The sequence below is a fragment of the Papio anubis genome, chromosome 16 (assembly GCF_008728515.1).
Source record: "Papio anubis isolate 15944 chromosome 16, Panubis1.0, whole genome shotgun sequence".
NCBI lineage: Eukaryota > Metazoa > Chordata > Mammalia > Primates > Cercopithecidae > Papio > Papio anubis.
Window position 1 is genome coordinate 266486 of NC_044991.1, and position 27395 is coordinate 293880.

Consider the following 27395-nt stretch of genomic DNA (forward strand, 5'->3'; position numbering starts at 1 on the left):
GGACGACAGCACGCAGGCGCACGGCGCGCCCGGGCGGGCCGGCTGGCTGGGAAGATGGCGGCGGGAGTCCGGGCCGCCGCCGCCGCCGCCGCAGAGCGAACCCGGGGTGTCCGGGGTGCGCGGTCCAGCGCCGGGGCCGGGCCATGAGCGCGCCGCCCTCGAGTCCCCGAGCCGCGGAGCCCGCCCGCGCCCCTCGGGCCGCCCCGCGTCCCTCGCCATGGCGCGGCTCGCGGACTACTTCGTGCTGGTGGCGTTCGGGCCGCACCCGCGCGGTGAGTGCCGAGGCCAAGCGCTGAGGGTCGGGGGCTGGGTTTGACGGTCGGGGGTCGGGGGCCGAGGGCTGGAGGCTGGGGACCAGGTCGGGGTCCGAGAACTGAGGGCCGGGCGCTGAGGGCTGAGGACCGGGGGCTGGGCGCTGAGGGCCGGGGTCGGGGGGCCGAGGGCTGAGGGCTGAGGGCCGAGGACGGGGCCGGGGCCGGGGCCCGGGGCCCGGGCGGGGGCTGAAGGTCGGGGCCGACCTGACAGCCCGTGGGGAGAATGGGCGTCCGCTGGGGGCGGCGTGGCCGCGCGGGCCTGGTGGCCGGGAGGGAAGCCTGGGCCCGGCCTGCCCGGCCTCTGTGGGGTGGGACGGGCTCTCCCCTTGGCCGGCTGCCGGCGGTTGTGGCTCTAGTGGCTCCAGGGGCGCGGACCCGCGGCTCACCAGCCCGCCCCTGACCTTGGTGCTGCGCCTGAAGCCCCTGGCGGTCTTGGCGGGGTGCAAAGAGGGGGTGGAGTTCGGGGTTGGTGCATGGAGAAGCGGTGTTTGATTTGAAACTGGGAGGATTTCAGGAGGAAGCGTCGAGAGTAGAGAGGAGTATTCCTGGCGACTCGCCTGACGGGCCAGGCCCTGCACGCCAAGCCCTGGGTGGGGGATCAGCGTGGCAATGGGTGCCTATGCCCAGGAGGTCTGTGTCTGGGGTCAGCGCCCGTGTCTGAGAGCCCTTCAGCCCAGGGGGTAGGAGAAAACGGAGCCTGACGATGACATCAGCAGCAGCCTGGAGACAGCAGCGCTGGCGAGCGTGCTCGGTGTGCCAGGCCCCGCACAGCCCTTTGTGTGCATGATCTCACCTCTTCCTCCCAGCAGCCCACCGGGGTTGCCCTGCTGTTGCCCCCATCTGTAGAGAAGTCAGGCGGGGATAAGTTGACTGCCTGGCCTGGGCCGGCTCAGAGGGGCTGGGACTAGCACCCAGGCAGTCAAATCCTAGCTGCAGACGGGCAGTAAGTGGGGATGGCTCTGTGGTCAGGCAGGGGCTGGATGTTGAGGTGGGGTTGAGCTTACCTTCCCAGTTACCGTGTTTTTTTTGTCAGTCCAGCTGTCGCTGTCCCCACCCAGGACCTGGACTTCTCTCTTCTTTGTGTTTCTTCTGCTGGACCCCCCACACACTTCCTGAAGCCTCTTTAGCGTCTTCTTCATCTCCAGCCCCTCCTAGTAACCTCTTACGCAGCACACACTCTTCCCTGTTACCGTCTATCCAAATGTGTGTCTTATGGCACCGTCCTATCCAAGTGTGTGTCTAACGGCACCGTCCGTCGTGAGCATCTGTCTTTTTCTTTAGAGAGGGAGTTCTTGCTTGCTAGGACCACACAGTCCTCATCCCCCGGGTGCAGGCTGGCTGTCAGTGTTGCCTTGACCCACAGAGGGAGCTGTCTGCGCTGAGGCACCTGTGAGGGGCATAGAGGAGGCCGTACCACCTGGGGCAGAGGGTGCCTGAGGGAAGCAAGGCTGGCTGAGGGCTGCCCTGGTGTGAGGGGCCTTGGGCTGGGGGTCAGAACAGGGGCTGCAGGAACAGCTGATGATGACCTTGATGATCCTAAGGGCAGTGTGGAGAGGGTTTGGGTTGGCAGAGACTGCAGGCAAAGGCCAGGTGGGAGGCTTGGTGGCCGTGGGGTGAGGAGTTGAAGGTGGGCACAGAGAAGAGGCAGAGTGGGCTCCACGACAAGCTGGCTGTGACATGTGTGTGCTCACTGCTGGAGCCACATGTAGTGCAGGCACCTGTGTGTGTGTGTCCTTTGCGCAGGACAGGGTAGAAGGCTGGAGCCCGAAGTGCCCCCCTCGCCCTTCCCCTAAGTGGCAGGGAGGAGTGATAAGTGGTCCACTGTAGTAGGGTTGGGGGACCGTGGAGCCCTGTGCCCACTACCTTCTGGGGTTGAGCTGGTCAGCTGCTTGCTGGCCTCGCAGCGCCTTTTTAAGGACTTGTTTATCCTTGAGGGGAACAAGCCTATAGACTGGGACGCTGGTCATGGACTGAGGATAGAACCAGGTACCAGGGCAGGTCGGGGGCGGAAGAGGCAGAGGAGCATGGCGTGGGGATCACTTATCTCTGCTTTGCCCCTTGAGAGCCTTGTGACTTGGAGCCAGTCGTTTGGCTCTCTGTGCCTCAGTTTCCTCATCTGGAGATGGAGTGAGTCATGCTAACCTTCCAGGCTGCTGTGAGGATGCAGTGAATGCACACGTGTGAAGCGGTGGCACACAGGAGGGCCCTGGAAATGATTAGTATCTTTAGTGACTGAGCAGCAGGTGTGTGGATTCTCTAGGCACAGATACAACAGGCACTTCTAAGTGGGTAGAGGATCCCCTCTGTTCTGTCAGGCTGAGTAAGACTTCAGGGCCGGATGCAGGGTCTCTTGGGTTGGGGATTAGGAGGGCGTATAGCTTGTCTTGCCTGGATCTGGACATCCTGTCTGGAGCTGCTGGGTGCAGGACCAGGGTGCTGAGGGTGCACGAGTCCTGCCTGAGGCAGCATCCCAGTTGCTAGTGGTTACCAGCTGGAAACCTCTCAGGAAAGGTGGGGAGGGGCCCTGAGAAGGTAAATGCCTGTGCTGGCCGTGACTCTTTCACCTCGGAGCGTGATGGTGGCCGGCGCCGGCCCATCTGCAGGCCCCTCACCTGGTGAGTCAGGGATCACCTTCTGTGCCCTGGGGCCAGCATCAGGACTAGACAGACCTCTGCCCGGCTCTTTGCCCAGAAGGGCCCTGATCACAGCATGGCCAGGGCTGAGGTGTCTTTGGGAGCAGGAGACACATTTGATCTGGCCCTGACCTGGCCAGCGGCCTTCCAGCTCCAGCAGCCAAGTGTGCATCTGCCTGGGAGGAGGGGCTGGACCCCTTGCATCTGAGAAAAAGACCTTTTACCCCATGGCCTCGCCTCATCCTGACTGTGATGAGCTGGCTGCATTCTTGAGCCCCATCTACTGTCCCCACCCACGTTCCTTCCCGCCCTCTGGAGCGGGCCGGGGCTGTTTGGGACGGCCTCAGCTGCCTCCCAGCCTCCACCCTGGGAGCCGGAAGGGGTCCAAGGCCTTGGGTCAGAGCTGCTCTGGTCTGATGGGCAGGGGAGGTTGGGGGGATGGCTGAGGAAGCTGCAGGGGCCCTGCACATGGCCTGCCGCTGCGGCTGAGGGAGCCATGTGCATGTTGGGGTTCGGTGGGTGGTGTCGCAGGAAGGTGCTGTCCTTCCTTCTTTTCTTCTCTTTTCCTATAGCTGGGTTCCCCCCAGAGCAGCAGAGCTGGCCAGGGCTGGTCTTCGTGCACGGTGGGGAGTGTGGTGGGGGAACAGGAGAGGCTGCCATCGTTCTTTGCCTCCCCACAGCACATGCTGGCCTGGGCCAGCCCTCCAGGCGTCAGAGCCTGGCACTGGTGATGGGGTGCTGCCAGCAGATGACAGAACACGAGGTCTGTGTTCGCCTGCCTGCCCGCCCGCCTTTCAGACCTGCAGTCTGTGTGGGGCTGGCCGTGGGGACATTGGTGCAGGAGGAAGCGCTTTTTGAGGAGCTTTCAGGACAGGAGCCCTAATGTTGTCCTTGGGTGGCCCCCTCGGCCCCATGTTCAAAGGTGGAGGGGCAAGAAAACCTTGGTGCCCTGTGCCACACGGCACACTGTTTGGATTCGTCCTGTTGCTGAGGGGAGGAGCGGGGAGGACACCCTCCTTCCTCTCTGATCTGAGGTAAAGGCAGCACTCTGGTGGGCAAGGAGCTCAGCTGCTGGAGGTCACTCCTGTGGCAATAGGGCTCAGGTGGGGTGGGTGGGGACCCCGGAGAGACATGGCAAACCCCCCCATCCCCCTGGAGGCCAAGATGTGGCCTGGCCCCAGACAGCACAGAGCTGAGGTGCAGGCTGGGACCTCAGAATGGGGAGGAGGAGAGCTGCTCACAGCCCAGGGCTGCAGGGCCCTCCATGGCCGGCTTTTCCAGGGGCCAGCTGTGTTCTGTCATTCCCTGGGGCTCCGGAAGGTGCCCTGTACTTCTGATTGAGGAACCTGTTTGTTTGTGGGGTGTGAGTGCGTTGGGTGTGGGGAGGATGGTCGTGTAGCCGACTGTATGTGTTCTACAAGCCTTAATTAGTCTGTGGTCCGTCCCAGCCAAGCTAACAGGTGCACTAGCAGTCACTGGGGTGTGGTGGAGGGAGGTCGGTCCTAGGATCCCTGTAGGCCCCAGGCTGGGGCAGAGCTTCCCAGGGGAGGGGGTGCTCTGTGGGCTGAGACCTGAAGGCTGCTCTGAGACCTGAAGGGCCAGTCTGGGGCCGTCATGGCACAGAGGAGCTCAGGGAGAGATGCCTGCTTGGCCTGCTGGGCCAGCCCAAGGAGAGTGGAGCTCAGGGCTGGCTCTTTGGAGGGTAGAGCCCTGCAGAGGACTTAAGGCTGAGTGAGAGTTGGTGCTTCACAAGACAAATGGGGTGGAGAGGGTCAAGGTAGACAGTGACCTGCCACTTTGCTCGTCCTCCTGGGGAAGACTGCCTTTCCTGCCTGGCCTGGGGGAGGCTGCAGTGCAGGGACTGCTGTCCCTGTTCATAAACCCCTCTTCCTTCCTCCGCCTGCTGCCTCGTGGCAAGAACTGGGTGAGTCCTGGGTGCCAGCCAGGGCTGGGCCCAGATGGTGGTTTGGGGCCGAGCACAAGGAGGCCTTTGGGGGAGTGGGTGGAGTGGGGGAGGAGCCGCAGCTCAGGGCCTGTGCCTGAGTGAGCTGTGCTTGGGGGTGTGGAGGTAGGTGTGGCACCCGCAGACACCTGGGCCCCCATCAGTCTGCCGCCTGTCCTCTGCAGGGTGTCAGTGGTGGGAGGGGGAGGGGAGCAGGAAGCTGAGGTTTTGTGAGTCAGAATTGGCCCCTCACCGCCCCACCATCTCCCACTTAGCAGCAACCTGCCCACTGCCGACTTCCTTGGCTCTGCCTCTGTAACCCTGGAGGGCGGGTGGTCTCCCTGCCTGTGGGGGACCTGTGGAGTGTGTGCCATTGGGCTGCCAGGGTTGCTCATCTGTTCCCAGGAGGACCAGGCACGCTGGATGTGGGGCTGCAGCTTCCTGGGGGTCGGGGTGGGGGTACACAAGGCGATCTGTGTTGAGTAGGACCCCCCCTTGCCTGTCTGGCTCTGCTGCCTCCACCAGGTGGGTGGCGGTGTTGAGGCCTGTCCAAGCGGAGGATGGGCACAGGCCCTGGGGACCTGTGGGTTGTGTGGAGGAGGCAGGGAGGCTTTCGTCTTTCTTGCTGCACCTGCTCCGTCCTCCACAAGCCCTGGGAGGCCTGTGGAGCCGTCCTGCAGCGGGAGCCACACCCTGAGTATCCCGCTGTGGTCCTGACCACCAGGCCTCCTGGTTTGGCTCTCTAGGGGTGAGCCACAGGCAGGCACCTTTAGCCCAGCAGTGTGGACTGGGCCTGGAAAGAGTGCCCTGGGTGTGGTTGTTGGGGGAACAGAGTAGAAGGAGAGGAGGGGTCTCTTGGGGAGATGTAGGCCTCTTGGCTTCCCCTGCCCTGAAAGCCTCCTCCTGGCCCAGGGGAGCTTAGGCTGTGCTCAGCACCCATCCTATGGCCTTTGTACAGGGAGATTTGGAGACAGGGAGCAGGCCTGGGTGCGACCACCGTCCCACTCTCCTCTGAGAGCTGCTGGATCCCAGTGCTCAGGAGGCTGTCTGGGTATCCTTCAGTGGTCGTCCTGGACCAAGTCTCCATCCTTCCCGTCTAGCTGCTGCCCCTCTGGGTCCTGCTGGCTGTGGGGATGGTGTTCTAACAGGCAGCTGCCAAACTCCACCTTCTGGGACCTGTACTGGGGCCCTGTCTCTGAGGCAGCTGGGACAGGGAAGAGTCTGGGGCTGTGGGCGCAGGGGATGTCCCCTAGCCTTGTGGGGCTGAGGCTTCTTGAATCCCACACAGACAACAGACGTGAGTCCTCCACATGCCTGGCTGGGCCCAGGGCTGGTGGGTGACAGGGAGCTCTGGGGGATGCCCACTGTTGGGGGGCTGAGAGCCTAAGTAGGGGCCTGGCTGTGGTGGCAGATGCTGTGGGGGCTGTGGAACAGTCCTGAACTGTTACCTTCGATGGAGGGCTGCTGTGCTGTGTGAAGCTGGGCTGGTCGGGCTGAAGGAGGCCTCTGGGCTGGGGTCGGGGACTGGTCGGGCTGAAGGAGGCCTCTGGGCTGGGGTCAGGGACTGGGGATGGTAGTGGCAGGGGCTTCTCTGCTCTCAGGTCGCCTTGGGGTCTGCAGCTGCCCAGCAGACTCTGCATACAGAACTGTTTTTAGGGAACTGAGGCTGATCTGGTGCCAGATGAGGGCCTGGTGGGTGGGAATGTTTCCACACTGGGATCCTCAAGCCTCCTGGTGGATGGGGGGCGGGTCGGGTGCTCTGACCACCTGTTCTTGTCCTCAGGGAGTGGGGAAGGCCAGGGCCAGATTCTGCAGCGCTTCCCGGAGAAGGACTGGGAAGACAACCCATTCCCCCAGGGCATCGAGCTGGTAAGTGGGGGGCGTGCTGAGACGGTGCTGGCAGGTGGGGGCGGTGGCAAGTGGGGAGGGCAGGTGGGCACAGCCCTGCCCTTGTCCCTGACTGAGGGGCCTCTGCAGTGCCCGGCTCACCGCTGAGTAAGGGACCAGACAGCAGAGCTGCTGTTGGGGGGTGTGGCCGGCAGACTGCTCGGTGCTCGTATCACTGTGTCATGTTGTCACTCACTCATGATGGTGGGGACTGTTCCCATCTTCTGGTCCTTGCCCCAGGTGGGGAGGTCAGAGGCTGTTACTCCTTTCAGTCGGAGACACTGACGCCCAGGAGGCCACGTGTCCCCAGGGTCTCCAAGCAAGGAGCTGCCTGTGTGTGTTGGAGCCTCCAGGCCTGGCAGTGCAGACGCTGGGGCAGGTGGGCTGGTTCTTGCCCCAGGTGTAGGGGGAGGAGCTGACTGCTGAGCCCTCCCTGCAGTTTTGCCAGCCTAGCGGGTGGCAGCTGTGTCCCGAGAGGAATCCACCGACCTTCTTTGTTGCTGTCCTCACTGACATCAACTCCGAGCGCCACTACTGCGCCTGCTTGACCTTCTGGGAGCCAGTGGAGCCTTCACAGGTCAGCTTGGGGCCTCTGGGTGTGGCATGAACAAAGCTGCATCCTTGGGCCATGGCCAACTCCCCCTGCCCCCATCTCCCCCGACCCCTAGCAGGAAACGACGCGTGAGGAGGATGCCACAGAGAGGGAAGAAGAGGAGGATGAGGGAGGCCAGACCCACCTGTCTCCCACAGCGCCTGCCCCATCTGCCCAGCTGTTTGCACCGAAGACGCTGGTACTGGTGTCTCGACTTGACCACGCGGAGGTGTTCAGGGTGAGGCGGGCAGCCGGGGTGGCGAGGCAGGACGAGGGTGCTTCCATCGGCTGTCCCGCCACTCCCTGCTCTGGTCATTGCAGAACAGCCTCGGCCTCATCTATGCCATCCACGTGGAAGGCCTGAATGTGTGCCTGGAAAACGTGATTGGGAACCTGCTGACGTGCACTGTGCCCCTGGCTGGGGGCTCACAGGTGGGTTTTGGGGGCAACTGGTGTCTGCACAGCCACAGGCCCTCCTGCTGGGGCCCTTGTAGGTATTTGGAGCCCAGCCAGAGCCACACACAGCTGGAGGCCTTGGATGCTCCCTCCTGTGTCCTTGTGCCACTGTTGCCCCCGACAGTCCTGGCCTGCTCACCTGGCCTTTGCACCTGTGCTTTGGGCCTGTGTCCTTCAGCCTCTCTGTCCGCTCCTTCGATGGTGTGTGCCTGTCTCTGGATGTTGGTGTCAGCTTGTTTGTCTGCTTCCTGCCCTGTGCCTGGGTGTGTTGGGGTGTCTAACCGTGTCTTTCTGCCCGTCTGTCCTGTGCAGCTGGACTCTGTTGAGGAAGGAGCGGTATGGATTCTTTGTTTCTTCTGCCCACCTAGGCCCCATCCCTACCCCCAGTCAAAAGCAGCCACTCCTGTCCTGAGTTTTCTCTGCAGCTGCTTGGGACAACAGAGGCAGGGCATGGCATTTCCCTCTTGCCATGTTGCCCATCCCAGCCAGTCCCACCTCGGGTCTGTCTGTCCACCAGGGTGTGCCTGGGGCCACGGTGCTCTGGGCTGACTTAGATCTGGTCAAGCTACTGAGTCCCGATCATTCTTTTTTTGCAGAGGACGATCTCTTTGGGGGCTGGTGACCGGCAGGTCATCCAAACTCCACTGGCTGACTCGCTGCCCGTCAGCCGCTGCAGCGTGGCCCTGCTTTTCCGCCAGCTGGGTGAGCCTGTCTGTCCCACCCCTGCATGGCTTCCCCTCGGGGACTGGTAGTCAGGGATGTGGGTTCTCGCTCTGCCTGGGTAGGGGCCCAGGGTCCTCTCCAAGCTTCTCCTCTTCTTCTAGGCATCACCAACGTGCTGTCTTTGTTCTGTGCCGCCCTGACGGAGCACAAGGTTCTCTTCCTGTCCCGGAGCTACCAGCGGCTCGCCGATGCCTGTAGGGGCCTCCTGGCACTGCTGTTTCCTCTCAGATACAGGTGACCCCGCCCGGCCCTCCCAGCCCCTCCTCCTGGCCCCTTTGCCCAGCCACATCCCCTGGCTCACTGCGTCCTTTGGGGCCTGCACAGCTTCACCTATGTGCCCATCCTGCCGGCTCAGCTGCTGGAGGTCCTCAGCACACCCACGCCCTTCATCATCGGGGTCAACGCGGCCTTCCAGGCAGAGACCCAGGAACTGGTAAGGGTTGTGCTTTGTGTCCACCTCGGCCTAAGCCTGCGGGTCCCTGACTGCCGGCTCCCTCGGCCCGCAGCTCGACGTGATCGTTGCTGATCTGGATGGAGGAACGGTGGCCATCCCCGAGTGTGTGCACATTCCACCCTTGCCAGAGCCGCTGCAGAGTCAGACACACAGTGTGCTGAGCATGGTGAGGGACACCACGGGCAAGCGGGAGCCTTGGGAGCCTTTGGGATGTGGCCGCCTGGCAGCACGGTGAGCCTAGAGCTGGGGCCAGCGTGCAGCTGCCTCCTCCGTTCTGTGCTGGCAGGTCCTGGACCCGGAACTGGAGTTGGCTGACCTCGCCTTCCCTCCACCCACGACGTCCACCTCCTCCCTGAAGATGCAGGTGGGTGTCATTGCTGCTCCTGCATGGGGACCCCGGGGCACTCAGGCTGCCCCGCTCAGGTCTGCTGCCACTGACACACAAGGCACCACCCCCAGGCTGGCCCCGGCTCCTGTAGCATAAGCAGGAAGGAGCCTGGGAGCAAAGCAGCTGCCAGCAGTTAGGTGTGGTGGTCGTGAGCGGTGCAGGTGAGGCGGCAGGGGCCCAGCAAGGGGCTGGAACTCAGCCTCTGGTCACAGGAGCCCTTGAGGGTGCTGAGCAGGAGAGCCTCATCCGGACAGTTTCAGAGTTGCTGGTGGCCGTGTGCAGAATGGCGGGAGGGCAGAAGGACGGGAGCGAGGCAGCCTGGGGAGGCCCCATCCCAGCTTGGGGTCGGGGGGTGGAGGAGCCCCTGAGGGACCCGGCGTGGGGGTCGGCAGGGCTGGCTTTCGCCTGCAGTCAGCTTTCCTCCCAGGACAAGGAGCTGCGAGCTGTCTTTCTGCGGCTCTTCGCTCAGCTGCTGCAGGGCTATCGCTGGTGCCTGCACGTCGTGCGCATCCACCCGGAGCCTGTCATCCGCTTCCATAAGGTGGGGCACCTGGTGGCTGGGGGTGGAGTGGGACGTAAGTGCCTGGTGGAGACCCCTGAGGGACCGACCTGCTTGTGTCCCCCAGGCAGCCTTCCTGGGCCAGCGTGGGCTGGTGGAGGATGATTTCCTGATGAAGGTGCTGGAGGGCATGGCCTTTGCTGGCTTCGTGTCAGAGCGTGGGGTCCCGTACCGCCCCACAGACCTGTTCGATGAGGTGCACCCCCACCCTGCCCGCCCAGCCCCCTGCCCTGGCTCTGCCTGACCATGGCTTACCTAACCTCCTGCCCACCCCGCTAGCTGGTGGCCCACGAGGTGGCACGGATGCGGGCAGATGAGAACCACCCCCAGCGTGTCCTGCGTCACGTCCAGGAACTGGCAGAGCAGCTCTACAAGAACGTACGAGGGTGGCAGGATGGGAGGGCATCGTACCACCTTGATCCCTCGGCCCCTGCTCCACACTTCCCATCTCCCCACAGGAGAACCCGTACCCAGCCGTGGCGATGCACAAGGTACAGAGGCCCGGCGAGAGCAGCCACCTGCGACGGGTGCCCCGGCCCTTCCCCCGGCTGGATGAGGGCACCGTGCAGTGGATCGTGGACCAGGCTGCGGCCAAGATGCAGGGTGCACCCCCAGCTGTGAAGGCCGAGAGGAGGACCACTGTGCCCTCAGGGCCCCCCATGAGTGCGTAATGAGGAGGGACGGGGAGGCAGGTCCCGGGCGTGGCCCAGGACGGGCATGGGGTCAGGGGTCCGAGTGTGCGTGTTCTCTCCCCGCAGCTGCCATACTGGAGCGGTGCAGCGGGCTGCATGTCAACAGCGCCCGGCGTCTGGAGGTCGTGCGCAACTGCATCTCTTATGTGTTTGAGGGGAAAATGCTTGAGGCCAAGAAGGTGAGGGCTGTGCAGGCTCCAGCCGGGCCAGGGCAGCGGGTTTCAGAGGAGACCTAGGCCACGCTTCGCCCTCGTGGGTGCTGACCCTGCCCCGGGGCCTCCTCTGTCTTAACAGACAGCTGGGGGTGGCTGGGCTGGCCTGAGGGCAGGTGGGCGCCGGCTCTCCTCTCGACCGCAGTGAGTGGTGGGTCAGGCCTGCGTGGGAGGCCCAGCCAGGGAGATTTACTTCCATTTTTAGAAATCAGAAGGTTTCACTATTATGTTTTCTCTGCATCCTTCCCCTTAAATTGGGTCCTGCACGACCTGCTCCTCGTACTTTATGGAAACAGAGCTTGCTTCCTGCTGTTTTACTCTCTGTGATGCTCACTTCACACCTCTGGGGTCTTTCATCATGGCCAGTTGGAGTCTCTTGTTTTTCATTGGCTGTGTGGTGTCCCTTTGGGGCGGCCAGTTTTGTGATGAACGATGTAGCAATAGAATACAAACTCCAAGCCTTTCTGTGGCCGGGCCTGTGCCAGGCGAGTCACTGAGCCCTGGCCAGACAGGCAGCTCTGAGCCTGTGAGCCGGGGAGCCCGGGCCACAAGGCCTCCCTCTGGAGCGCACCTCCCTGCCGGCTCGCAGGTGCAGCGTCTGTGTCCTCGTGTCTGGCCTGGTGAACTTGTACTTGTGGAGCTGCTGGGCCCACCGGAGGTTTTAGTCTTTACTGGTCAGCAAAGCCCAGAGTCTGGGACATCCCACCTGAAAGGCATTTGGGTCTCCTGGACTCCTGCTGCCCTCCCTGCCTGGGCCCCCAGTGGGTCTTTTCTGTGCCCTCAGCCCGTGTCTCCTTTCCCCACCTGCAGCTGCTCCCAGCTGTGTTGAGGGCCCTGAAGGGGCGAGCTGCCCGCCGCTGCCTTGCCCAGGAGCTGCACCTGCATGTGCAGCAGAACCGTGCGGTCCTGGACCACCAGCAGTTTGACTTTGTCGTCCGTATGATGAACTGCTGCCTGCAGGTGAGGCCAGGTCTCCCATCCTGCCAGGGGCACATGAGTGGGAACAGGCGGGGAGACCCTGGTCTGCGGGTGAGAGTAGAGAGGGTGCAAGAGACTCCTGTGCCAGTGGGCAGGGGTCCTGGGTCTGCAGGGAACACAGTGGAGAGAACCGTTGTTGGGGGCAGGTGCTGGGGCCTGGGGTTTCCTGATGTTGAGCCTCTGAGGCAGCCCTGGGGAGCTGGAGCCACGGTGTCAGGTGCTGGTCCGCGGTGGCTACGGGGGTGGTGGGGGCATGGTGGGAGGTGAATGCTGCCTGGGAGGGGAGATGTCCTCACAGGCTCTCGCTTTGCCTGCAGGACTGCACTTCTCTGGATGAGCATGGCATCGCAGCTGCTCTGCTGCCTCTGGTCACAGCCTTCTGCCGGGTGAGTGGTGGCATGGCTGAGGTCTCCTTCCCAGCCCCTTCCTGGCTGCATCCCGCTGACCTTCTCCCCTGCCTTCCGCAGAAGCTGAGCCCGGGGGTGACGCAGTTCGCGTACAGCTGTGTGCAGGAGCACGTGGTGTGGAGCACGCCACAGTTCTGGGAGGCCATGTTCTATGGGGATGTGCAGACTCACATCCGGGCCCTCTACCTGGAGCCCACCGAGGACCTGGCCCCCGCCCAGGTGCGCAGGGAGTCCTGGGGCTGGGGACTGGGGGCTGGGAGCAGTGCGGCCCCAGCTCATGCCTGTGGTGCTGTGGCAGGAGGTTGGGGAGGCACCTTCCCAGGAGGACGAGCGCTCTGCCCTGGATGTGGCTTCTGAGCAGCGGCGCCTGTGGCCAACCCTGAGCCGTGAGAAGCAGCAGGAGCTGGTGCAGAAGGAGGAGAGCACGGTGTTCAGCCAGGCCATCCACTATGCCAACCGCATGAGCTACCTCCTCCTGCCCCTGGACAGCAGCAAGAGCCGCCTACTTCGGGAGCGCGCTGGGCTGGGCGACCTGGAGAGCGCCAGCAACAGCCTGGTCACCAACAGGTGAGGCGGGGACTGGGGGTTGGGCCCAGTGGAGTGGGCGGGGCCCATGCCCACAGTCTCTTCCCTGGCCCAGCATGGCTGGCAGCGTGGCTGAGAGCTATGACACGGAGAGTGGCTTTGAGGATGCAGAGACCTGCGATGTGGCTGGGGCTGTGGTCCGCTTCATCAACCGCTTTGTGGACAAGGTCTGCACGGAGAGTGGGGTCACCAGCGACCACCTCAAGGGGCTGCATGTCATGGTGCCAGGTACGGGGGTCTGGGCTGATGACACCCCCTTGGATGGGCGGGGCTGGACGCGGAGTGTGAGAACTACCTTCCCCCAGACATCGTCCAGATGCACATCGAGACCCTGGAGGCCGTGCAGCGGGAGAGCCGGAGGCTGCCGCCCATCCAGAAGGTTTGTGGGGGCCAGCAGGGCTGCGGGCGCCCAAGGCCGGGGCTGCATCCTGAGCTCCTGCTCTTGTTTTCGAGTAGCCCAAGCTGCTGCGGCCGCGCCTGCTGCCTGGTGAGGAGTGTGTGCTGGACGGCCTGCGCGTCTACCTGCTGCCGGATGGGCGTGAGGAGGGTGCGGGGGGCAGTGCCGGGGGACCAGCATTGCTCCCAGCTGAGGGCGCCGTCTTCCTCACCACGTACCGGGTCATCTTCACAGGGATGCCCACAGACCCCCTGGGTGAGCCTGCAGACCCTCTGGCCCTGTCGCCCCCTCCCGCCAGGTCTTTGGGATGAATGGACTTTCCCTGTTTCTCCCACCCTCTTCTCGGGGGTTGTGGATCCCCATGGGAAATGGGCCTTTGCTCCTTCCCCACCCACTTGGGATCCCCCATAACTGTGGTACCCTGAGATTCTGGGACCCCCTCCGCCTTATCTTCCTTGCTTCTGACTCTGCCTGGCCTGTCCTAAGTTGGGGAGCAGGTGGTGGTCCGTTCCTTCCCGGTGGCTGCGCTGACCAAGGAGAAGCGCATCAGCGTCCAGACCCCTGTGGACCAGCTCCTGCAGGACGGGCTGCAGCTGCGCTCCTGCACATTCCAGGTGGGGCGTGGTGCACGGGTGGGGCTCTCGTCCCCGCCCTGGTCTTTCTCGTGGGAACCGGTCTTTCTCGTATGAACCATGTTTAAGCCAGTTTCCACCAGTGGCCCTGCTGTTAGGCCTGCGTGTCTGGGGCCCTCACCGTGGCTCTTGAGTTGACATCCACTGTTTGATATGCAGTCTTTGGGTCCTTGTCCTTTCCTTGGGGCGCCGACCCTCAAGTGCATGTCTTGGGTGTGCCTTGCAAGCCCGGGCCTTACCTCACAGCCACTGAGATTTCAAGTTTACACAAATGCTTGCCTTTTTGTGACACGGGCACAGGCCTTTGCCTGTGCCTTGCTTCTCTCTGTGTCATGGCTGCGGGGGGAAGGGGAGCCTGGCACCTGGCAGCGTCAGAGTTGGGGGAGGGGCTGGGGGCCACCCAGACTCCTAAGGGTTGCTTTTTCTGACGCAGCTGCTGAAAATGGCCTTTGATGAGGAGGTGGGGTCTGACAGTGCCGAGCTTTTCCGCAAGCAGCTGCATAAGCTGCGGTACCCGCCAGACGTCAGGGCCACCTTCGCGTTCACCCTGGGCTCTGCCCACACACCCGGCCGGCCCCCGCGAGTCACCAAGGACAAGGGTCCTTCCCTCAGGTATGGATCTGGGTCCCAGGCCGGGGCAGCTGGGCCTCAGCCATGAGTTTCTGCTCCAACCCTCCTGGGCCCCTGTGCCCGTCTTTGTCCCTCTTCCTCTCACCTTGGTGACTCTGTGTGCCCCAGAACCCTGTCCCGGAACCTGGTCAAGAACGCCAAGAAGACCATCGGGCGGCAGCATGTCACTCGTAAGAAGTACAACCCCCCCAGCTGGGAGCATCGGGGCCAGCCGCCCCCCGAGGACCAGGAGGACGAGATCTCAGGTGGAAGGGTCGGGGGAGTCCTGGGTGGTCTCTGGATGCTGACACTCGCCAGGGAGGATCAGGACAGGTGGAGTGGCCTCTGGGTGATGACCCCGTGTGCCTGGCCTGCACAGTGTCGGAGGAGCTGGAGCCCAGCACGCTGACCCCGTCCTCAGCCCTGAAGCCCTCCGACCGCATGACCATGAGCAGCCTGGTGGAAAGGGCTTGCTGCCGCGACTACCAGCGCCTCGGCCTGGGCACCCTGAGCAGCAGCCTGAGCCGGGCCAAGTCTGAGCCCTTCCGCATCTCTCCGGTCAACCGCATGTACGCCATCTGCCGCAGGTGAGGGCCGGCCGGGGCTGGCCGGGGTGGTTGGCAGGTGACTGAGTGTCTTTCCTGCCTCCTGTGGGCCTGGGCCACGGCTCCTGGTCACGTAAGGAATGTGGAGGGGGAGAGGGTGGAGGGACGGGCCACAGGGCTGGGGGCGTGGGCTGGAGGGCCCCGTGGCTGAGCTGGAAGTGCCTCCTGTTGGGAGCCACGGGCTGGCTCCTCTTGCCCTGCTTGGGGCATGAGCCCAGAGTGGGTGGGGCCAGCCGCCTTCACACCTCTGCCTCCTCACAGCTACCCAGGGCTGCTGATCGTACCCCAGAGTGTCCAGGACAACGCCCTGCAGCGCGTGTCCCGCTGCTACCGCCAGAACCGCTTCCCCGTGGTCTGCTGGCGCAGCGGGCGGTCTAAGGCCGTACTGCTGCGCTCTGGCGGCCTGCATGGCAAAGGTGTCGTCGGCCTCTTCAAGGCCCAGAACGCACCTTCTCCAGGTACCTCCTGCGTCCTGCCCTGTGCCTGCTCTGCCCTATCCCACCCTCCCCTGCCTCAGCTCCACGTCCTACCCTAGGCCAGTCCCAGGCGGACTCGAGTAGCCTGGAGCAGGAGAAGTACCTGCAGGCCGTGGTCAGCTCCATGCCCCGCTACGCCGACGCGTCGGGACGCAACACGCTTAGCGGCTTCTCCTCAGCCCACATGGGCAGTCACGGTGAGGGTGCTTGTGGGTAGACGGTGGGGCCGGGGACACTTTGGGGGGCTGTGGTGGCATTTATGGTTTGGCAGGCAGGCCACGGAGGGGCAGAAACGGCGTTGATCGTGGATGTTTGGGTATGGGATGAGGAGCATGCCCTCGGGGTGCCGTGGGGCAGGGGCGGGAAGCCTGCCCAGACCAGGTGTATGCCCTGACCTCTGTCCGCCCTGACGTCCTGCCCTCCCTGACATCCTGCCTGCTCTGACTGCCCCGCTGTCCACCTCTGTGTCTGCTGCAGCTTCCTGCAGGGGCCTCCGGGTGCTGCCTCTACGTGGCTCTGTCTTATCATTTCCCACAGCCTGGAAACATCCCAGATGCTCCTCTGTCCTGTTCACTCCCAGTGTCACTGTTTCTCCTCATCCCCCAGCCTCCGCCCTCCCCGCATCCCCCTATCCAGACTGTCTTTGGAGCCTCTGGCCTGGCTCTGCCTGCTGCTTGGCCTCTGTCCTCGTGTGTCCTGGTTCCTTGGGCCTTGCCCGAGCTGGCCTTGCTGTCTCTGTCCCCACCGCCTCGCACACTTTACAGGCGCCATACACACACTGAGGTAGACTGGCCCCTGGACGGGGTGGCAGGTATGCCCCGCACTCACTGTCTGGAGCACCTGTTCTCTAGTTCAGAAGTGGTTTTGTTTTTCCAGATACCACGTTACATGGTTCTGTTTTACACTCACCCTGTCTTCCTGCCTTCCCACCCCTGCCAGAAACCCTGAGTGGCGCTTGTGGGTGGGCCCGCCCCGCCCCGCCCCGCCCCGCCCCTCCATCACCATGTGTGTGCCTCCCGTGGAGTCCCTTTTGCGTCTCCGACCATCCCCAGTGCCCGTGGCTGCTGCCTCCCAGTGTCCCTCTCAGTGCCCAGCAACACTCGGGCTCAGCTTCCCTCAGCTGTAGTTGTGGCTTCTAGTCCCAGTTCTGACCTCTTTATAAGGACCCACTGGGCCCTGGTTGGCATCCAAAGCGGGCTGGTGCTGCGTCCTCACTGTGAGCTGGGTGCCTGCAGTGTGGCCACCGTCAGAGGATGCAGGGTGTGTTGGGCTGGCATTGTGCTTGGCCCCTGGTGACTTGGTGGGCGAGGAGACGTTTCCTCTCTCAGTCCCACCCTCGGGCTCTACAGAAGCTGGTGAGCCTAAGGCAGGGTCAGGCGCCCAGAGACCCACTGTGGACCCCAGGCATCTTCCAGCCCTTTGGGCTGCCACTTCCTCTTGTGGCCTCCCCTGTGCCTTCAGGCCACATCATCCAGACTGTAAGCCTCAGCCTAGGACTCAGATCTGCCTGTGTCCTGGACTGAGCTGCTCTCCATCCTTTTGGACTGGGCTCAGGCTCTGAGCCCACCCTCTCCCCTCTTTGGGAAGCCTCCAGGTCGCTCGCCTATTCTCCAGGCCACACCTCTTGGGCACCTCCTGTTGCTATGCCCTGAACAGAGGCCTCTGCATGCCCGTCTGTTGCGAGTTCTGAGCTGTGCCCATCACAAGCCCTGGTCCCCTGAGTGGAGGACGAAGGGCCAGGGTGTGGAGGAGGGACTCAGAGACAGACTTGCCCTGAGCTGATTTAAGTGGGAAGAGAGGAGGTGTTCGGGGGAGAGCCCGGGATCCCCACCACACAGCCCTTCTGCTGCCACAGAGTGCTCTGCGGACTGCCCTGCCCTGGCAGAGAGGCCCGCACCAGGATGGCTCTTCCCACTCTCCTGAGATCAGGGACTTGGGGCTGACGGCGGCTACCTCCGGGCTCCCTGGGGGCTTGGTGGGACCCTCCGGCCTGTAGGCACCCCCCAAGCTGGGCACGCCCAGGCCTGGGGCTAGGCCTGAGCCTTCTCTCTGCTGTGCCCCCAGTTCCCAGCCCCAGAGCCAGGGTCACCACGCTGTCCAACCCCATGGCGGCCTCGGCCTCCAGACGGACCGCACCCCGAGGTACCGTACCGAGCCTGCACGGGCCAGCCCTTACTTGGTGCTGGTGGCCTCTAGTGTGCACTGAGTTATTGCGGGCACTAATGTCTCCCTCCACGCCTGACACTAACGACCTGTCTCCCGAGCCCCAGTCCTTACCTACCTGACCTGCGAGTCCTGCCCTAGAAACTAACACTGGCTGCCACCCCACGTCTCAGCATCTGTGTGTTCCAGCCCTCCTCTCGCACGGCCCTGCCGGGGTCCTGCCAAGCACCCCTGCCCTGAGAGCTCAACCCCCTCCCTGGAGGCCAGGCCCAGCCAGCCCCAGGTAAGTGGTGCCCTGGGCCCCCTCGGGTGCTTACCTGGCGTCTTCTCCACAGGTAAGTGGGGCAGTGTCCGGACCAGTGGGCGCAGTGGTGGCCTTGGCACTGATGTGGGCTCCCGGCTGGCTGGCAGAGACACGCTGGCCCCACCCCAGGCCAACGGGGGCCCTCCTGACCCGGGCTTCCTGCGACCGCAGCGAGCAGCCCTCTACATCCTCGGGGACAAAGCCCAGCTTAAGGTGATTGGGCTGGGGGGTGGGGGTGGGGCTGGGCAGGGGGCTTGGGGCCTCACGTGTCTCACGGTGCTCGGCCGGGTTCTTTTCAGGGTGTGCGGCCAGACCCCCTGCAGCAGTGGGAGCTGGTGCCCATTGAGGTATTTGAGGCACGGCAGGTGAAGGCCAGCTTCAAGAAGCTGCTAAAGGCGTGTGTCCCAGGCTGCCCTGCTGCTGAGCCCAGCCCAGCCTCCTTCCTGCGCTCACTGGAGGACTCGGAGTGGCTGATCCAGGTCTCCGCACTGCCCCTGTCCCTCTGCCCACCTTGGTGCTGGGCCTACCCCTTGGCTAGAGCCAAGTGGATGGGTCTAGGTTTGCTTGTCTGAGAGTGTGGAGCGCTGGAAGGAGGAGGTGACGGCCACTTCCCACTCCGGCTCTGGGGCTGCAAGGCAGCTGGCAGTGAGAGTGGCCAGGGCCTGGGCATGGGTGTGTCGGAGCAGCTTGCTGGGCCCAGGTGGGCCGATGACCACACGGGGGATGCGGTTTATGGTTCTGGGCCTCTGCTGCATTCTTGTGGGGGTGGGTACTGACAGGACGCTGGCTCGGTGAACACTGAAGATGAGGCCACCGGGCATCTTGAGGGACAGGGACGTCCCTCAGTCCTAGAGAGCTTGGAAGGGGGTGGGCTGTGGCCAGCAGGCTGGAGGTGGCGGTGGTTGGCGTCCCCAGAGCAAGCTGTGTCGGTCCAGTACTGTGCCCACATACAGGGCTCAGAGGGCTGTGGACGTGCAGGTCTCTAGCCTGATGAGTGGTGAGGCGGGAGGGCGGGGGGTCCCAAAGGTGCTGAGGCCGCCTGTCCCTGCAGATCCACAAGCTGCTGCAGGTGTCTGTGCTGGTGGTGGAGCTCCTGGATTCAGGCTCCTCTGTGCTGGTGGGCCTGGAGGACGGCTGGGACATCACCACCCAGGTGTGTGGCGCATGGGGCTGGGGTGGGCCAGGCTCCCGGGCTCCTCACTGATCCTCCGGCGGTGCTGGCAGGTGGTATCTTTGGTGCAGCTGCTCTCAGACCCCTTCTACCGCACGCTGGAGGGCTTCCGCCTGCTGCTGGAGAAGGAGTGGCTGTCCTTCGGTCACCGCTTCAGCCACCGTGGGGCCCACACCCTGGCTGGGCAGAGCAGCGGCTTCACACCCGTCTTCCTGCAGTTCCTGGACTGCGTACATCAGGTGGGCAGGCTGCTGTGTGGGTGGGCCGGGGCTGTGCACCCTGACTGCTGAGCCCTGGCCCCTGACCCACATGGCGTGCAGGTCCACCTGCAGTTCCCCATGGAGTTTGAGTTCAGCCAGTTCTACCTCAAGTTCCTCGGCTACCACCACGTGTCCCGCCGTTTCCGGACCTTCCTGCTCGACTCTGACTATGAGCGCATTGAGCTGGGTATGTGGGGAGTCGGGGCTGGGACAGCCACGGGTCAGGAGGGGCCCAGGCTCACTGCTGGCCCTGTGCAGGGCTGCTGTACGAGGAGAAAGGGGAACGCAGGGGCCAGCTGCCGTGCAGGTCTGTGTGGGAGTACGTGGACCGACTGAGCAAGAGGACGCCTGTGTTCTACAATTACATGTATGCACCCGAGGACACGGAGGTAAGCTGGGGCCTGGGTCGGGTAGGCAGCTCCTGCCTGACCCAGGTCCTCAACTGCAGGCCCACCCCCAGGTCCTGCGGCCCTACAGCAACGTGTCCAACCTGAAGGTGTGGGACTTCTACACTGAGGAGACGCTGGCCGAGGGCCCTCCCTATGATTGGGAACTGGCCCAGGGGCCCCCCGAGCCCCCAGAGGAAGAACGGTCTGACGGAGGCGCTCCCCAGAGCCGGCGCCGTGTGGTGTGGCCCTGCTACGACAGCTGCCCGCGGGCCCAGCCTGACGCCATCTCACGCCTGCTGGAGGTGCGTGTGGTCCCGGAGCAGGGTCTGGCCTGGCACCCCCTCCTCTTGCTCAGACCCCAGGGTTGTGCTTGTGTGTGCACTTGTACACGCACGTGAGTCCGGTTACCCCTGGGGGTGGCTGTGGCTCCCCAGGGCCCCGCCCTACTCAGTGGATGCTTCCAGTGACCTGAGACCCCCAGGTCTCAGTACACAGCCTCCACTCTGGGCCCGCGTGTTTTCCCTGACCTGGCTTTGAGCAGCTCAGGCAACTCTTGAGGAGTCAGCCCTTAGAGATGACGGTGTTTTACTTCCTCTGCCTGCCCCACCTACCCTGAAGTGACCAGCTCTGGGTTCTTGCCCTGAAAGCTTGGGGTTGACATTTAGGCCTCTCTTACCCCTCACTGTGCCATCCCTGGTGGGCCTGGACTGAACAAGGCAGAGACGCCTGGGAGGGAGAAAGGAGACTGAGGGGTGGCGGCTAGGTTGGTGTGTAGGACTTCAGAGCTAGGCCATGGGGGGACCTGTACTCAGCTCCCCACTGTTGGCTGCGTGGCCTTAGAGGTTATCTGAGCATCTTAGAGCTTCTGTTTCCTCGTGCAGAAAGTGGAAATGCTGATTCCTGCCTTACAGGGAAGCGGTGAGGCTGAAATGAGTCATTTATTTCAGTGACTTAGCATGGGGCACCGGGTTTGGGGGAGCACGGGAGTCATGGTTTGCGACGGAGGTGATCCACACACAGACAGCAGTCCCTTTTTCTCTCAAGCGAAGCTCATTGTCTTAAAGTTGGCGCGGTCCGATTGGTGCTGACGAGTCACTCAGCTTTGTGGTGACCATCAGCTTGCTCTGTGATTTTCTATACTTGTGTTTTTTACTGGTCTGTGTGTTTATGTTTAAGGTGAGTTTCTTGGACACAGAATGTAGATGTAGTTGGGTCTTCCTGTTACCCAGTCTAATGGTTTTTTTTAATTGGAATTTTTAGCCCATTTTAATTTACCGTTACTATTGATGTGGCTGGCTTTAAGTCTGGCGTCTCGCTGTTTGTTTTCTTCTTGTCCCTTTGATTTTTTTTCCTTTCTTGCTTTTCTTTTTTTAAAAAATATGTTTTTAGAATTCTGTCTACTGTGAGTTGAGCTGTGTCTCTCTGTGTTATGTTTCAGGAGTTGCCAGGGCTATAATCATCTGACTTGAAATTACATTACCCCGTTCACACCAGAAGAGCCTTACAGCGGTGTATGTCCATTCACGCCTTTCCTGTCCTCCTGTCACTGTTACACATTTTACTTTTACATATGACATAAACACCCAGCGTGGTGGTTTTGAGGCAGAGTCTGGCTCTGTCGCCCAGGCTGGGTGCAGTGGCGGGATCTCAGCTCATTGCGGCCTCCAGCCTCCTGGGTTGGCCGCCATTCTCCTGCCTCCGCCTCCCAAGTAACGGTTTCACAGGCGCCTGCCACCTGCCCGGCTAGTTTTTGTATTTTTTAGTAGAGGCGGGGTTTCACCGTGTTAGCCACGATGGTCACCGATCTCTGACCCTCGTGATCCCACCCGTCTCGGCCTCCCAAAGTGCTGGGATTACAGGTTTTTTTTTTTTTTTTTTTTTTGGAGAGATGGAGTCTGGCTCTGTCACCCCAGGCTGGAGTCGCAGTGGTAGCGATCTGGAGCTCCCTGCAATCTCTGCCTCTGAGTTCAAGTGATTCTCACCTCAGCTTCCCAGTAGCTGGGATTATAGGCACCCACCATCCCATGCCCGGCTAAATTTTTTGTGTTTTAGTAGAGACGGGGGGTTTCACTGTGTTGGCCAGGCTAGTCTCAAACTCCTGACCTCAGGTGATACGCCCTCCTTGGCCTTGCAAAGTGCTGGGATTACAGGTGTGAGCCCTGCGCCTGGCCCACTGTTTTGTTTTTGTTTTTTTTTTGAGACGGAGTCTCGCTCTGTCGCCCAGGCTGGAGTGCAGTGGCCGGATCTCAGCTCACTGCAAACTCTGCGTCCCGGGTTTACGCCATTCTCCTGCCTCAGCCTCCTGTGTAGCTGGGACTAGAGGCGCCCACCACCTCGCCCGGCTAGTTTTTTGTATTTTTTAGTAGAGACGGGGTTTCACTGTGTTCGCCAGGATGGTCTTGATCTCCTGACCTCGTGATCCGCCCGTCTCGGCCTCCCAAAGTGCTGGGATTACAGGCTTGAGCCACCGCGCCCGGCCTGTTTTTGTTTTAAACAGTCAACTTTGTTTTAAGGAAATTAAGAAAGAAGGAAAACGTCTTCTATTTTTGCCGTTTTTAACATTCTTCATTCTGTCAGTATAATCTGGTCTGGTTATTATTTCTCTTCAGCCTGAAGAATTTTTTTTTTTTTTTTTTTTTTTTTGTGACAGGGTCTCGCTCTACCCCCCCGGTTGGGGGGTGTTGCCGGGATCTCAGCTCCCTCCAAACCCCCCCCCCCGGGGTCCAGCCCTTCCCCTGCCTCAGCCTCCCGAGTAACTGGGACTACAGGCGCCCGCCACCTCGCCTGGCTAGTTTTTTTGTATTTTTTAGTAGAGACGGGGTTTCACCGTGTTAGCCAGGATGGTCTCGATCTCCTGACCTCGTGATTCGCCCGCCTCGGCCTCCCAAAGTGTTGGGATTACAGGCTTGAGCCACCGCGCCCGGCCTGAAGAATTTTTAATATTTCTGGTAATACAGATCTGCCAGTCACAAATTCTCTCAGCTTTTGTTGATCTGAATACATCTTTGTGCCTTTATTATGCAAAGGGCATTTTCTCTGGATATACAATTCTAGGTTGACAGCTTCTATTTTTTTTTTTTTTTTTTTTTTAACATTCAGCAGTTAAGATGATGTCACTGTAAAAGATATCATTACTGCGCCGGGCACGGTGGCTCACGCCTGTAATTCCAGCACTTTGGGAGGCTGAGGCAGGTTGGATCACCTGAGGTCAGGAGTTCGAGACCAATCTGGCCAATATGGTGAAACCCCATCTCTACTAAATATAAAAATTAGCCGGGCATGGTGGCGCCTGGAATCCCAGCTACTCAGGAGGCTGAGGCAGGAGAATCGCTTCAACCTGGGAGGTGGAGGCTGCATTGAGCCAAGATCGCGCTAGTGCACTCTAGCCTGGGCGACAACAGTGAGACTCTGCCTCCAAAAAAAAAAAAAATTACTTTGTTTTCTGGCCTGTATTGTTTCTGCTTGGAAGTTGGTGTTCACTCTTATCCTTATAAACCGTGTATAACGGCGCCTTTCATCCTCTGCCTTAAGATTTTGCGTTCATTTTTGGCTTCAGCAATTTGACCATCATGGTTTTTGCTTTCATCCTGCTTGGGGTCTGTGGGATGATCATTTTTGTCAAATTTAATACATTTTAAGCCACTGCTTCTATAAATTACTTTTCCTGCATAATCTCTCCCTTTCCTTCCGGGACTTTCTTGTCCTGTATGTTGCTGAGGCCCTGCTTTTTTTTTCTCAGTTTTTATCTTTGCAATTCGTTTTGGATGATTTCTGTGGTCCTGTCTTCAAGTTCACTACTCTTCTCTCTGTTTTTAATATACTCAAGCCCATCAAATGAATTTTTTTTTTTTTTTTATTTCTTGAGACAGGGTTTTGCTCTGTTGCCCAGACTGGAGTGCAGTGGCACAGTCATGGCTCACTGCAGCCTGGACCTCCCAGGCTCAAGCAATCCTCATGTTCATTCAGCCTCTCGAGTTGCCAAGACTACAGGCCTGTGCCACATGCCGGCTTTTTTTTTGTTTTTTGTAGAGACAGGGTCTCCCTATGTTACCCAGACAGGTCTCATAAACTCCTGGGCTCAAGCAGTCCTGTCACCTTGGCCTCCCAAAGTGCTGGGATTACAGGTGTGAGCCCCTGCACCTGGCCCCATCTAATGAATTTAACCCTCTTTATTATAGAGATTCCCCATCTGATAAACCGTTATGTCCATCTTTTCTTTTAAATCTTGAAACATATTTATAACTTAAAAATATATACAAATATGGGGTCTTGCCCTGATGTTGCCCAGGCTGTTCTCACACTCCTTGGGTCACGTGATTCTCCCTCCTCAGCCTCCCAAACTGTTGGGATTACAGGCATGAGCCACTGTGCCCTGCCTGTGTTGTCTTTCTTTAAGGAGTCTTGGGTTTTATTCTTGCCGGTAGGTAATGAGTTTGTGGGTCAGCTTGATCTGTTTGAGGCTTGTTTCTAAGCTTTGTTTGGGCAGCTCTCCAGCACCTCTAGAGAAGCTGCAGGGATAGAGCAGCCTAAGGTGTGTGGCCTCTCCAGGGCTTCAGTTGGGGTTTTGTGTCTGTGTCTCCGGTGAGGTCTTGCCACACTGGCTTTTTGGAAGTCCAGCGTCTTTCAGCATTGCTTAACCTCTAGAGTTTGGACTCGGCTCATAGCTTTTTTTTTTTTTTTTGAGGCAGAGTCTCGCTTTGTCGACCAGGCTGGAGTGCAATGGCGCACTCTTGGCTCACTGCAGCCTCCCGAGTAGCTGGGATTACAGGTGCCCACCACCATGCCCGGCTAATTTTTGTATTTTTAGTAGAGACGGGGTTTGGCCATGTTGGCCAGGCTGGTCTCGAACTCCTGACCTCAGATGATCCACCCGCCTCAGCCTTCCAAAGTACTGGGATTACAGGCGGGAGCCACCGCGCCTGGCCGGGGGGTGTGTTTTTAACTTACCCTGTTGGGGTTTGTGGTGCTTCTTGATTATGTTGTTTGATGCCTCTGGTTAGTTCGGGAAATTTTTCAACTGTTGTCCCCAAATATTCACTTTGCATATTTCTTCCCTCCCTTTGCCATCTCCCCCTGTGATCCAGTTACACACGTGTTAGGCCTTTCCATTGTATCTCTTTTCCTGTATTTTCCATCCTTTTGTCTTTTCATGCTGTAGTCTGGATATTTCCTTTTGAACAAACTTTTCACTAACTCTCCCCGCCAGGAGCTGCAGAGGCTGGAGACAGAGTTGGGCCGACCCGCTGAGCGCTGGAAGGACACCTGGGACCGGGTGAAGGCTGCACAGCGCCTCGAAGGCCGGCCAGACGGACGTGTGAGTGAGGGCCAGTGTGAGCGGCCACGGTGGGCCTGTTGCTGGGAGAAAGTGGCGTCTGCCCAGCCCTGACCCAAGTCCCAACCTCCTGTTTCCAGGGCACCCCTAGCTCCCTCCTGGTGTCCACCGCACCCCACCACCGCCGCTCGCTGGGTGTGTACCTGCAGGAGGGGCCCGTGGGCTCCACCCTGAGCCTCAGCCTGGACAGCGACCAGAGTAGTGGCTCAACTGCATCCGGCTCCCGCCAGGCTGCCCGCCGCAGCACCAGCACCCTGTACAGCCAGTTCCAGACAGCTGAGAGTGAGAACAGGTATGAGGGGCCCTCCCACTGCTGCACGGAAACCTCTGAGCTGGTGTTCTGGGGTCCCAGGCAGTCCTCTGGTGGGAGATGCAGGTGCTTTTGAGGAGCCTGTCATTTCTTAGGTTAGAAGGATTTGTTGGGAAGGCCACAGTGATGGCCTAAGTATACGCTACCATCGGGAGGGGTTTGGGGTGTGGAACTGGTGACCGCAGCCGACCACAGCCTGCAACGGCTGAGGGAGAAGCAGAAAGAGGGAGGTAGTGGGGCCCCCGTGAGTCTGGAGCCTGACAGGATCCATCCCGGGCAGCTGCTGCCACGGCTGCTTCTACAGATCTACCTGCCCGGCATCCCTCTCGTCGTCAGGGCGACTGCCCTGTGTGGGGGGGCTGCTTTCCCAAGACCCTGAGGCTCTGCTGTGGGGATGCTCCCTGGAGTCGAGGGGGTGAGGCATCCTTCACTGTCTCCTTTCTGGGCCGTCTTCCTGGGCTTGCAGCCCCGAGGCTGCTTTGTGGCCCCCTGGCCAGCGCTCTGGGCTTAGGTCAGTTCTGGGGACAGGGAGCCTGGTCTTACCTCCTGGGCTGGGACAGCAGGTGGGGACAACTGCTGGGGCCTGGGCTTGGCTGGGCCATGACAGCCAACCTGGCCCTGGTTCTGCTGCAAATGCAGGTCCTACGAGGGCACTCTGTACAAGAAGGGGGCCTTCATGAAGCCTTGGAAGGCCCGCTGGTTTGTGTTGGACAAGACTAAGCACCAGGTGAGTGATCAGGTGGTCGGGGGGACTCGGGGGAAGGGGCTGCGCTGACTCTGTGGCCTCCTCCAGCTGCGTTACTATGACCACCGTGTGGACACAGAGTGCAAGGGTGTCATCGACCTGGCGGAGGTGGAGGCTGTGGCACCTGGCACGCCCACCATGGGTGCCCCTAAGACTGTGGACGAGAAGGCCTTCTTTGACGTGAGCCTTGGCCGGGGCTTGGGAGAGGGGAGGGAGGGCCTCTGGGGTGTGGGGGCTGCGGAGTCAGTAACCTGCCCTTCCCCAGGTGAAGACAACGCGTCGCGTTTACAACTTCTGTGCCCAGGACGTGCCCTCGGCCCAGCAGTGGGTGGACCGGATCCAGAGCTGCCTGTCGGATGCCTGAGCCTCCCGGCCCTGCCCGGCTGCTCTGCTTCCAGTCGTTACCGACCACTAGGGGTGGGCAGGGCCGCCCCGGCCATGTTTACAGCCCCGGCCCTCGACAGTATTGAGGCCCCAAGCCCCCAGCACTTGTGTGTACAGCCCCCGTCCCTGCCCCGCCCCGCCCGGCCGGCCCTAACTTATTTTGGCATCACAGCTGAGCACCGTGCCGGGAGGTGGCCAAGGTACAGCCCGCAATGGGCCTGTAAATAGTCCAGCCAGCGGCTGCAGGCGAGTTTCTAGAACCAGAGTCTATATAAAGAGAGAACTAACGCCATGCTCCTGTGCCTGCCTTACCCACGTCCCAGCTGCCTGTTCTCAGCCTACCCAGAGGGTCCCATCTGCCCCTATCCAGGCCCACCTAGTGGGAGGCTGGCATCTTTCTCATGAGCCTTTCCTGGTGCCTGGGTCCACCCAGCTCAGCCTGCACGTCCCTGGGAGTGGCTTTGCTCTGGGGGCAGATCGAGCAGGAGGCTTCACTGGGGCCTTGCTTGATTCCCCCCAGGCCTCAGGGCTGGTCTAGGGGCTGGCACAGCTGGAGAGGAAGCTGCCATCCCTCCCCAGGGGGTGCAGAAGCTGGCATCACGGAGGCTTGGGGGGGTGAAAGAGTGGGTGGTCATTTGCCCTCAGGAGGCTGTTGCAAGTCCAGAGGACACTTGAGGTGGACGGCAGTTTCTGGTTAGACCAGAGCTGAAGGGATGGAGGCCAGACCCAGGAGAGGGTACAGCGGGCGCCCAGGGGAATGCGGGTCGACCACATCTGGCCCTCTTCAGGCAGCAGG

General features: G+C 61.2%; 1 protein-coding gene across 4 annotated transcripts; it reads left to right on the forward strand.

Annotated features, from left to right (window-relative positions):
• SBF1 (SET binding factor 1) lies at positions 1-26892 on the forward strand. Of its 4 annotated transcripts, none has more exons than XM_009217587.3 (41): positions 1-272; positions 6673-6758; positions 7216-7353; positions 7445-7606; positions 7690-7800; positions 8421-8526; positions 8649-8781; positions 8872-8980; positions 9054-9167; positions 9288-9365; positions 9817-9930; positions 10016-10144; positions 10228-10326; positions 10407-10611; positions 10707-10819; positions 11663-11812; positions 12148-12216; positions 12298-12456; positions 12536-12804; positions 12878-13050; positions 13128-13201; positions 13279-13474; positions 13706-13833; positions 14285-14463; positions 14590-14726; positions 14840-15047; positions 15327-15523; positions 15601-15738; positions 17606-17683; positions 18040-18221; positions 18308-18487; positions 19060-19161; positions 19233-19418; positions 19500-19626; positions 19698-19828; positions 19900-20130; positions 25035-25142; positions 25241-25452; positions 26110-26197; positions 26264-26395; positions 26481-26892. In XM_009217587.3, exons 1-41 carry the CDS (start codon positions 218-220, stop codon positions 26577-26579), a joined length of 5685 nt encoding a protein of 1894 aa, XP_009215851.3. In that variant the 5' UTR covers positions 1-217; the 3' UTR covers positions 26580-26892. The 4 variants fall into 4 exon arrangements, with proteins under 4 accessions (XP_009215851.3, XP_003905800.3, XP_017800929.3 ...); XM_003905751.5 differs by having other exon boundaries at positions 38-272; positions 7448-7606; XM_017945440.3 differs by lacking the exon at positions 17606-17683 and having other exon boundaries at positions 38-272.
• Positions 26893-27395: the final 503 nt, after the last annotated feature.

Bases quoted from the DNA above. Each gene is read 5' to 3' on its own strand.
- SBF1 (XM_009217587.3), top strand. From the start codon at position 218: ATGGCGCGGCTCGCGGACTACTTCGTGCTGGTGGCGTTCGGGCCGCAC. The intron at 10,612-10,706 runs GTGCGTAATGAG...CTCTCCCCGCAG, and splicing joins GCCCTCAGGGCCCCCCATGA to CTGCCATACTGGAGCGGTGC. The intron at 13,202-13,278 runs GTTTGTGGGGGC...GTTTTCGAGTAG, and splicing joins GGCTGCCGCCCATCCAGAAG to CCCAAGCTGCTGCGGCCGCG.